Source organism: Stenella coeruleoalba (assembly GCF_951394435.1).
Source record: "Stenella coeruleoalba genome assembly, chromosome: 16".
Classification (NCBI taxonomy): Eukaryota; Metazoa; Chordata; class Mammalia; order Artiodactyla; family Delphinidae; genus Stenella; species Stenella coeruleoalba.
The window spans coordinates 46393460-46405195 of record NC_137162.1 but is presented as its reverse complement, the minus strand read 5'-3'; the positions used below and the strand labels follow the sequence as shown (position 1 = coordinate 46405195).

The 11736-nt window shown below is 47.0% G+C and overlaps 1 protein-coding gene across 1 annotated transcript; it reads right to left on the bottom strand.

The window, feature by feature from the left end:
- Window positions 1-201: 201 nt before the first annotated feature.
- TMEM273 (transmembrane protein 273) lies at window positions 202-11295 on the bottom strand (the record flags this gene model as incomplete). The annotated part of the gene is made up of 3 exons (XM_079900579.1): window positions 202-314; window positions 10927-11067; window positions 11268-11295. 3 exons carry the CDS (start codon window positions 11293-11295, stop codon window positions 202-204), a joined length of 282 nt encoding a protein of 93 aa, XP_079756705.1.
- Between the last annotated feature and the right edge of the window lie 441 nt (window positions 11296-11736).

Sequence of the window (11736 nt, the reverse complement as noted above, 5' to 3'; positions counted from 1 at the left end):
ATCATGGCATATGCTAATGCACCCCACACAATTAAACAGGTATGAAAGAGTTCATCAGCAAATCTTAGCAAGGTGGGGCATTTCCTTGTGTGACCTAGAAAGGGACCTGAAGACCAGTGGCTCTAGATAAAGGGGAGAGTTTTTCAGATAGAGCTCAACCTAGAGGTTGTTTTCTGCCTGCCAAACCAAGGCCACAAAACCTCATCCACTTTGGTGACAAAAAAGGAAGAAGTCATTCCCCAAGGTTAATAAGCATATCGAGGGGAAAGTGTCACTTTCTGTATTCGAAGAGTTTGCAATGACCTGAGCAGGTGCTGCAAGGCAGACAGGCCGATGGGAATGTAACTAGAAACTGATACCTTCGAGTCTGAACTATACACTGTTACAGAGGGTGAGACTTCTCCACACTTAGTGTATCAGCTTTGGTGTGAGGGAATGGCAGTAAAGATATATATTAAAAGCTAGGAACATGGAAGAAAAGATGGTCACTGAACCAGACCCCGATATGGTAGAGCTTGGGCTGAAAGTACGGCAGAGACCCTGCTGTAGCCACTCTTGGCTAAGGGTCTCACGCACACTTCCACGTTGAGGCCAAATTCCCACCAAAACTTCATTGTAGTTTCACATAAACATTACTCATAGTTATAACAGCATGACATACTTATGCTTACATTGTATACTTGTTTATTCCATTCCACTGTGCATATTCAGTCCTAATATCTTGAGTCTAGCATCTGCCCATGAGAGAAGGGGCAGAAATAGCAGAAAGACAGGGCAGAATGAAGCCTCAGTGGGGCAAGCCAAGTCCACATCCGTAAAAAAAACAACATATACCTAACTACCCCATGTGTGGAAGACCAAGGACACAGGTCGAGGTCAGGGTTACAAAGCTTGATGGCATCAGGGCCTACATGGAAGACAAGCAAGTTGGAAACAAGCAAGGATAGTGAGAGAGAGAAGAGGAAGAAGGGATTCCAAGAGAAAGCCTCAAATGCTGTCAGGTTGTTGTGCTTCTCCTTTAAAGGATGGCTGGTCCAGAGGAGCAAAGAGTTTGACTTGGTTGGTCTAGAGGTCCAGGGGCTTAACAGAAAGTTTATCCCTCCTATTATCTTAAAAAATTCCTGAGCTGAAAGGACCCTTTCAGGTGTCACTAAGGAGAGGATCAAAAGTGGCTGGACCTAGTCATCATTTGCACTTGAGATACCGATGCCCAGAGAAGATGGGCAGACCAGGACAGCAGTCTCCTCCCACCCCCAGTGTCCCTGAGCTGGGGAAGTGGCAACCGTGAGTTACCACATTGAGGAACTGTTCTCTGACAGGAAAGGGATTCCTCTACAAACAGGTGTGCCACCAGCCCCTAGAGATCCAGACATAACCTGCAGGAAAAGATAAGCTGGGCAGAGGCTGGGATAGCATCTGCTGGCTGGACTAGTAAGTGAATCAGGCTGCAGACATGGACTGGGCATCAAGAGGAAGAGAAAGAGACTTTTAGAGACTCTAAGATCATAGTGGCGGCCTAAACACAAATCTTCCACCACATCCTCCAAAAATCATGCAGACCAAAAAGGACAAAAGGAAAAAGCTAAACTAGTAACAAGGTGCCTATATGTCCTGGTTTGCCTAGGACTATCCCAGGGTATAAATGCTGAGGATAAGTTAATGCCTGTTAATGCTGAAAAGCCTTTTGACCAAATCCCACACACATTTCTGAAAAACTCAGTAAAATCGGAATTGATGGGTGTTCCCGTAACATGAAAAAACATGCGTACTTTTGCCCTAAAGCTAACATTTTACTTAATGAAAACCACCAGAGGATTTTCCACCAAGATCAGGCACAAGACAAGTATACTCACTGTTTCCACTATTATTTAACATTGGTGGTTTTAGCCAATGCAATCAGAGAAGAGAAAACAATTAGAGGCTTAAGAATTGGGAGAGAAGATCTACAATTTGGCAGATGACATAATATGATGAAAACTCAAGGAGATCAAGAAGAAAATGAACAAAACAATAAAAGCATTCAATAAGGTAGCTGCTATCATGTTAACACACCCAAAAAAAAAAAAAATCCATAAGCAATCAAAGAACAAGTAGGAGACATAATGGGAAATTCCATTTACAAAAGCAACAAAAACATAAAATATTTAGAAGTAAACTTAACAAGAAATGTGAAAAATCCATAAGAGTAAACTCTGAAAACTCTCCTGAGACAAGCAAAAAAACAGACTTGTAAAAATTATATTTCTTGTCAGTGAAGGATAATATCATAAAGAAGTCAATTGTCTTCAATTTAATATGTGAACATAATGCAACTCCAATAAAAATACCAAGATGTTTGTTTCTGTAGCTAGATTCTGAAGTTGACTGTAACGTTTATATGGAAAAACAAATGCACAGGAATAGCTAAAACAGAATAGCAGGGTGTGCAGGAACCAGCCCCGCCAAGTAATAGAGCATAAATGAAGCCACCAAAAGAAAGAGTGTGGTAATAACACATGAATAATCACAAACACCATTGGAGAATACCATGAAGTCTAGAAGTATCCAAACATATGTGGAAACTTAGAACATTATAAAGGTGGCAAGTAAAACACTGGGGAAAATAGGGTGGTTTTGAAAAATGATATTGAAATAACTGGATTTTTATTTGGGAAAAAGATAAAATTGGAACTATATCTCATACCACATACCATACCAAATGAATCAGAGATCCAAGTAAAAATAAATCCATATAAGAACCAGAATAATATATATTTATACATACATACATACATTACATGTATGAACATTTATCTAATTTTATAAACATTGTATATATGTAAAAAAATTTTAATTAAATATATTTTTGTAAAAGGAACACAGGAAGAATAAAATGGGAACTATTGAGATTAATTACCTCAAAGCAGTGGGTGGGAGCAGGGTGGAGTGGACAGGATGAGAGCAAGACGTCTCTGAATTTACCTGTTTACATGTTTTTAGTTTTGAACCATATGCATGTTTCACATACTCAAAAAATAAAATTAAACTAAAAGGATTAAGATAGGAAACTAAAACCAGCATATACACTGAAACAAATGTCTCTAACACTATATCAAATTGATAGTGAAACCACATTGAGAAAATAGTTAATTCTTTTTGAACACAATAGTCTGTACACATGGAGGACTAAATTCTAAGAACAAAGAACTGCAAAGAAATTTTTTTTTGATTTTTAAAAAAAATTATTTATTTTATTTATTTATTTTTTGGCTGCGTTGGGTCTTGGTTGCTGTGTGCGGGCTTTCTCTAGTTGTGGTGAGAGGGGGCTACTCTTCTTTGCGGTGCATGGGCTTCTTACTGCGGTGGCTGCTCTTGTTGCAGAGCACGGGCTCTAGGCACACGGGCTTCAGTAGTTGTGGCTCATGGGCTCTAGAGTGCAGGCTTAGTAGTTGTGGTGCATGGGCTTTGTTGCTCCACGGCATGTGGGATCTTCCTGGACCAGGGATCAAACCCGTGTCCCCTGCATTGGCAGGCAGATTCTTTCTTTTGTTTTTGTTTTTCAAAGCTTTATTGGGGCATAATTTACATTCCATAAATTAATCCATTGTAAATTTATAATTCAGTGATTTTCTGCAATTTATAGAGTTGTACAACCATCCCCATAATCCTGTTTTAGAACACTTCTGTTACCTCAAAAAATTCCCTCATGTCCATTCACTTTCAATCCACTTCTTACATATAGCCCCAGGAAACCACTTACCTTTCTGTATCTAGAAATTTGCCCTTCCTGCATATTTCTTTCTTTTTTTAATAAATTTATTTATTTGTTTATTTATTTTTGGCTGCGTTGGGTCTTCGTTGCTGCACGCAGGCTTTCTCTAGTTGCAGCAAGCAGGGGGCTACTCTTTGTTGAGGTGCTTGGGCTTCTCATTGCAGTGGCTTCTCTAGTTGTGGAGCATGGGCTCTAGGCATGCGGGCTTCAGTAGTTGTGGCACATGGGCTCAGCAGTTGTGGCTCTCGAGCTCTAGAGCGCAGGCTCAGTAGTTGTGGCGCACGGGCTTAGTTGCTCCACAGCATGTGGGATCTTCCCGGACCAGGGCTCGAACCCGTGTCCCCTGCATCGGCAGGCGGATTCTTAACCACTGTGCCATCAGGGAAGTCCCTGCAAAGAAATTTTTAAGCGAATTTGTAGTTGTACAGTGTTGTAATTCTGGAAGTACGTATTTTGTGTGTATTATAGGGTAGAGCAAATGGGTAAAAATATTTATATGGTTGGGGAACAGGATTTTCACTTTAGAGGAGGTAAAGTAGAAATATGGAATGAGGAAATCTCAAGAAGAACCTTATGGTATTGAGTTTTTGATTTAAATATACATTTGCTGACTGTCCATTGAGAGGGCCTACAAGCAATGATGCTTCAATAGCCATAAGCACACATTGTGCCCAGATCTTGGTTTCTAAAAACTATTTCACATCATAAAGAAAGAGGAGGAGGAGGAGAAGGAGAAAAACATGGGTCGAGGGAAAATGGGTGATTCCAGGTCTGAGCAGGAACAGTACAAGGTGAGCCTGGGACACTGTGCTGTGTCAGAAGTCTAGGAAATGCTCAATGACTACTGGGGTCCTGTCTAAACCCACCAAGAAGTGACTTGTACTGATAACTTGTGACAATTTGAACATGAAAAAGATTCATAATGGTGATGAATTATAGTGCATTGAAGTCCATAGGAATAATGTTCAACAAGAAAGAGAAAGAGAAAAGGGGAAGAGGACAGTCTTTTTCTAGAAGAATGCAGCTATTAAAGGTAGAAGGAATTCTGGAACTAGAAACTCAGTACTTTGTAACCCCCAATGCAGTAACTGATTCAAACATGGATTATGAACAAATATAAAATCATTGGGTGGGGCTTCCCTGGTGGCGCAGTGGTTGAGAGCCTACCTGCCGATGCAAATGACACGGGTTCGTGCCCCAGTCCGGGAAGATCCCACATGCCGCGGAGCGGCTGGGCCCATGAGCCATGGCCGCTGAGCCTGCGCGTCCGGAGCCTGTGCTCCGCAACGGGAGAGGCCACAGCAGTGAGAGGCCCGCGTACCGCAAAAAAAAAAAAAAAAAAAAAAAAAGAAAAATCACTGGGTGAAGAATTATTGGGGTCAGGGTGTTCCCACCATCTCAAAGTCCCACCCCTTCTATTATTTACTAATTACAAAGGCAGGGTTTTCTCTCTACAGTGCAGAGATCTAGCTGTTGCTTCCTTAACCAAGTGATCAAAAGCAGCAACACCAACCTTGAGAGAGACGGGGGTCATGTGCCTCCTGGTGCACTGCACTGAAAGATACATACGCAACGTTACCTCTGAGGCAATCCTGACAAAATTCTCAATCTGCATCTGCTCAAGAGGAAACAGTCAGATAAATCCAGAAAATGGGACATCATGAAAGACGAATGGCTTACGTACTTCAAAACTGACAGTGCCACGCAGAGAGAAGGCAACATCGAGAGAGAGACTAAAAAGGGACAAAATCCAACACAGTGACTCCTGGCTCGGAAAAAGAGAAATATAAGGATACTTGGGAAACATTTGAATACAGGCTGTGTAATAGATGATGCTATCGAATGACCACCCATTTCCATTCATTTCTTACCGTTCATGTTGTTGTACTGTGATTATGTGGGAGATACGTGGTGTATTTAAGGGTGAAATATCATGATATTTATATTAGTTTTTAAATGAATCAGAAAAAAGTTATGTACACAGAGATAAAGCAAGTAGGGCAAAATGTTAATTTATGGATCTAGGTGAAAGGTGAGATGTTTTTATGGCACTGTTCTTTCAACTGTTCTGTGGCTTTGAAGATTTTTCAAAAGAAGGACTGTGAGAGCACATGGGTGGTGATGAGGTGCGGGAAAGCAGGACTAGGGGAAGTGAGTTGTGAACCAACCATTCAGATAAACCTGGAGGAGGAGCCTCCTTTCCTGGGGGCAGGGCTCCTTCAGCCAGCAGCCTGGGATCCTATTCCCCTTCCTGAAGGCTGCCCTGCACACTCAGGCTTGTCCACTCTGAGACCCCACAGCCGCGTTGAAAAGCAGATACTTCTGCCAAACTGATAGCTGGATGACACAAAGAAAAGTTTTGGAATTTTTTTGTCTTCAAATGGACTGAGCTGGCTAACGGTTGACTGGCCTCTGTCAAAGAGAAGGTCTTGGAAAATCAAATCAAATAAGATAAAATTTATCTTGCTGTTAAAACCCAGTTTTCTCAGATCTAATCAGGCAAACAGCCCGCAGCTTCATTTAAAATCTTGCCAAAATACCCCCATATTAGCTGTCCCAAAGAGATGCTGATTCCTGGTCTCACAGCCATCCTGGCAACAGGACTTCTGGCCCATGGCTAGCAATCCCCCTCCCGTCCTGTGGGGGGCGTGCAGGAGAGCCACCAGCCAGCGCAGGACAAGAGAGGGAGTGCCTTTCCTCCTTTCAGTAAGAGCGATCCATCACTCTTAAAACTCACCTTTCAGAGAAGTCGAGGTTTAACATGCAAAACAGAAGGACAGCATGTTCACTGGATTATTCCTAGATGACGGAAAGCACGGGCAAAGTTCTGCTACGGGAGAATGGCTTGCTTGTCCTTTGCTTTTTCTTTCGGGTCTAACTTCTTCCCGACTCAGCCTGACTCCATCTAGTGTCAGTTTTGGAAACTTGAATTGTGCTCCCTTCTGTGCAGAGAAGCTCTGATGTGATACATGCTGAGAACAGTCCGCTGCACACGGTGGGGGAATAGATGGGGGTGGGACTCCCGTCCAGCCATTAACTCCCAGCCACCCGCCTCTCCCCATCCTTCATCCGTTCCTTCCCTTCCTCCTCACCCTGCCTTCCCCCTGCACCCTTCACATTCCCTTTCCTGTACTTCACTCTCGCAGTGCTTACTGTTGAATGACTATGGCAGCCACCTCGCCTGGATTATGGAAATCTCCTCCTAGAGCTCCAATGTATCAAAATAATTCAGAACATCCAAACATACAGAGCGGAGCTGCTCTCTAACACGATCATATGTAGGAACGTAAAAGCACAGTGACTGTTCATTCAACAATGCTTTTGAATTGGTTTGCTTTGTATTGTTCACAGCAGAATCTTCACACACACACATGTGCGTGTCAGGCCTTCATTTTGAGTCATCACATAATCGCCTCCCCTCCCCCCACCAGCACGCACATATGCATGTACACATGGACCAGGATTAAGCATTAGGCATTGTGAAATCTTTCAATTTTGCGAATTCCATGACTAAGATGTTCCTGAATCAGGGTTTGCAACAGTTCTGGAAACTTCCAGGGGCACTGGAGCTTCCAAAGCACGATGCCTTAACCCAAAGTGTCCTCTGATGCGTGTGGGCGGTTTGGAGGGTCGAGACAGCATCGCTCACCGTGGGTGGTGAGATCACTCTGCTAGAATCTCTGCCTGTCCACTCGGTTGTTCTGACACAGGACCAGAGCTGGCCACAGCAGCCCGCAGCCGCACGCCAGGGTGCCTCAGTCACCCAGCAGAGGGCCCCTGAGACCATGCTGTGGGCAGAGTCTCCGCCCACATCCATCCCAAACTGACCCCTATCCTACATTCCCCACTCCAGAGACCCCGAAGGCCCCCAAAGGTGATGCAGGTTCTGAGCCTGGGGCTCATCTATGCATTCCCAGGTCCCTTCACCCCTGCCATCAAGAGCTAATCCTCCTCATCCTTGCAGACTTAGTCTATTGCCTCCCCTGACCCAGGCTGCCAAAAGCCCTGTTAGAACCCCTGGTAAAGGCCGGTCTGCCCTGATTCTATAGTGGGAGAGCAGTCAGAGTGCTGCCCTGGGTGAGCTGGGACGAGGATGCCCTCCTGGCGAGCGGCGGCAGCTGCACACTCAGGGGAACCTGTTGTGACACCAATCCCCCAGGGGCTGGAAGAAGGTAGAGCTGCCCAAGGAGAAGGGCCCTTAGGGCGGGGCAAGGGAGGGGCATTGGCTGACTTGGAATTCTACTTTCCTACATGAGTGGGTCATGGATTTGGTGACAGTTGGGAGCTGCTCAGCGTGTTTCTTCTGGAAAGAGAAATGGGACAACTTAGCCAGTGTGGGTCTGGGTGTGCGTACGAGATGAGACACATGGCATCCGTGGTTACCCCAGACTCAAAAGCCCCCAATTCCACCACACATTTCCAAAATCCCCCGGAGCTGGGTACCTAACCCCTCTGTGAGAACCCCGGGTGCAAGAGGAGGTAACACTGCCACTGAGAGGACAGCTGTGTGGCCACCCCAGGACCTGGAGACCATGCCTCCCAGGCCTCCCAAACCTAGGACAACCACTTGCTGATTTTCCTGGACAACGTGGGTTTACGCCTATCATCCTGACACTATTATTAGTACAGTAGTGTCTCTTCTCCACTCTCAGAAAGTCCTGATTTGATGATAAGATACATGGTCACCCTAATCACAGCTGTCTCCCCCAGCCCACCCCCTGTGGGGTGGCCAAACAGACAGTAGAGGGGGAAGACTGGAGGCGGGACAGAAAGAGACAGAGAAACAATGAGCATCAGAAACAGAGAAAGGAAATGCTTGGAGACAGAGTTGATGAAACATGCTTTAGGGCCTCATGCTCAGAAATCAGTGCCAGAAACCGGAAAGTCTGAAGGAGGGCAGATCCTTCAGAAAGTGAAAGTCTTGAAAAAATCCATTTCCAGCTCATCCCCAGGGCATCCCCCTGACGGCCGCATACCACACATCCATCTCTTCTCCATCCACAGATCCACCCATTTCTTCAAGAGATGCTACTTTGTACTTACCAAGCCCCAGGTCCCAGGGAAGCACTGGAGGAGGAGATCGTGCTTTGCATCCCTCTAAAAGCCCACCACCCTGTCTCAGCCCAGACATCTGTCCTGAATGCCAGACACTCACTGAACATCTCCTCTACTTGGAAGTCTCCAGAGGCCTCAGACTTACCATGTTCAAAAAAGGTAGTCACCAAGATACACACCCCCAGCCCACTGCCCACACCTGCTCTACCACCTACTTCCCAGAGGGCATCCCCCAGCTAGGAGCTCCCCACCCCGACAAACGCCGGCTGTTCTGGATTTACCTGCACCTTCACTCAGCCTCCGGGGCTGGCTGCCTCATTGGTATCACTCAGATCCTTGCTCCAGAGGCCTTTGCAGTAGCTTGCAGCTCTCTGGGTGCAGAGCACTCCATATGATACAAAAGAGCAAGTGCAAAGGTCCTGAGGTAGGATTGTCCTCGGAGCACATAGGCTCTATGCAGAAGAGTAGTGTGGCTGGGTGGTAGCAGGGAAGCCAGGTAGCTGGGGGCAGAACACATGTGGTTTCTCAACTGGGACATGGCAGGAGCTCAGGACATGATCCTGAGAGCGGGGGATGCACTGGGATGACTCTGAGCAAGAGGTAGGGCAAAATCTAACCTACAGTGTGGAGAAGGGAGCCCAAGCTCCCTGTGGCTACCATACCCTGTGGGCTCCCCACTCAGATGATACCTGCCCACTGCCCAAAGGAGGGGAGATCGAGAAGAGGGGGCTGTGTGGTGCATCTTAGATCCCTAGGAAGAGTTTCAAACTGGAGAAAGGAGCTAAGATGTCAGGCGATGGAGCAGGATGGATAAAACAGGAGGGAAAATACCAGTCACAAGTTGGCAGCGACCTTACCTTGGAGTTCTCTTCTTTAGCTCGATGCTGTCTAAACAGAGAAAGCAGGGCATTAGGAAGGGGACCCTGCGATGGTGATGCGGCTCACTCAGTGCCAGGCCAGCAGGAGGGGTCGGAGCCACCTGACTTGGGCACTGCTGAGAGGCTCCCTGGGTTGGGGTCACTGGAGGGGAGGTGGTCTTGGGCTGAGTGCTCTGCCCCCTCCCCTTTGGCACGGTCGCAGCTTCTCCATCTGGTCCCTCACTGAGCCCTCTAGCTCAGCACACGGGTGAAACTGAGGCTTCCCCAGAGACACCGCCCACCCACCCCCGCCAGTGGCTTCTCTCCTCTCCCCTCCTTGCAGATCCTGGGCTCTCTTGCCCTTAGGAGATCTAGAACATCTCCTGCTGTGTGATGAAGAGCCTTTTCTCTCCCCTCATATTCCTAGTGATACAAAATCAACGGCAAGCAAAGTTCTATGACCAACGAAGTTGCTTGTGCAGTTGGACACGCTGGAATCTCCTGAATGCTGTCTCCTCCTCCCTCTGCCCCCCTCTGCACATCTTCACAGGTAATAATCATATTTTCCAGGTACATGGTGAGGGTCCTTCCTCCTCATCATCTGAAAAACTGCATCACCATCCCATTAAGCAGTCTTATACGGGGAATGGATTTTGAAGGTCCCACCTTGAGAGAAAAGGGGTGCGAATCAATGTTACATTTTGCTGTCAAAACATCTGCATGGGATGCACCTCTCCATGGCTGCCACGGCATGTGGAGAGCCACGCTGGGTTCACGTAAGCCCAGCTCTGTTTGGATCATGATGATACGCTCAGCGTTTCTCAGTGTAGGACTTGCCCAATTTATGAAAAAAGTGCAACTTGGCCCAGGTAGGCAGGGCCAGCCGCACTTCCCACCACCCACCCATGCCAGCAGCAGCCTCATCACCTCCCGGGATCGATCTCATCTGATCACACTATGTGAGTAAGAGAATAGAAATTACTGTCTGAAGCCAACTCAGCTCCCTTTCCCACCTTTACTGCAGGAAAGCTGATTCTTAGGAATCTCAAGAATGACTAAATGGAAAAGTACAGAGAGAGAGAGAGAAGCAGAGAGAGACAGACGGAGACAGAGACACAGAGAGGTCGCTGCATTTCTTTTCAACCCATGTTTGTTATTCTCTCTCCAGCCAATGTTGCCCTCAGAGCCTCACGCCAGGTGACTGGCCAGGTCATGTCTTGTCTCAGGCAAAGGCAGAGACGGGGCTGAGCATCATTTCCTTACCATTGAAGCCCACGTTAGTGCTTCTCTGTTCGGAGGAATCATTATCAAACAAGTGCTTCCTGATCATGCAGATCTTCAGGGCCAGGAAGCTGGCCGATGTGGCGAAGCCCACAGCAATCCCAATGGTGGCGTATTTGATATCTGAAGGGCAGGGAGGAATTGAACAAGGAGCTTCAATCAGTCACCACACGGCAAAGGTCTTCCACAGCTCCCTTTACATCAGGATGAAGTTCAAAGTCATTCACTTGGTCCTTAACGTTCCACAGTCCAACTCACTGAGGCCGGTCTGTTTTTCCACTCTCCTGGGAGCACATCCCTTCCCTCAACCTCCACCCACACACCATCTCCTCTTCCTGGAACTCCATCCATGGTCCCTTCAGCTGTGGAAATCATTCCCGAGTGGCTGATGGCTCGTTTCTCTGGCCTCCTGTAGCCTTCCTCACTTATTCTTTCATCAGTTCACTTGTGGAGTGTGTGCTGATTGCCTGCTCTGCTGAGCGCTGAAGGCAAATGAATGAGTCCCTGACACCACCTTGAGGAGCCTGTGGTCAGCAGCGGAAGACGAGAGCTCACCTGAATGCCAGGTGACTGGGGCGGGCCAGTTTGGGAGCCGAGAGCCTTCCCAGAGGAGGTGACATGCAAGCGGCACTGTGCCTGGTGAGCGGAGCCCTGAGGTGGAGAGAGGCTGGGACCATGCGTGTGGAGAGAGACACCGGCCAGGCCACGGAAGCCAGGCAGATCCTGCTGTCCCGGGCTCGTGGCCACAGCCACCGAGAGTGGATGGAGGTGACCCTGACGACTCACGTCCCC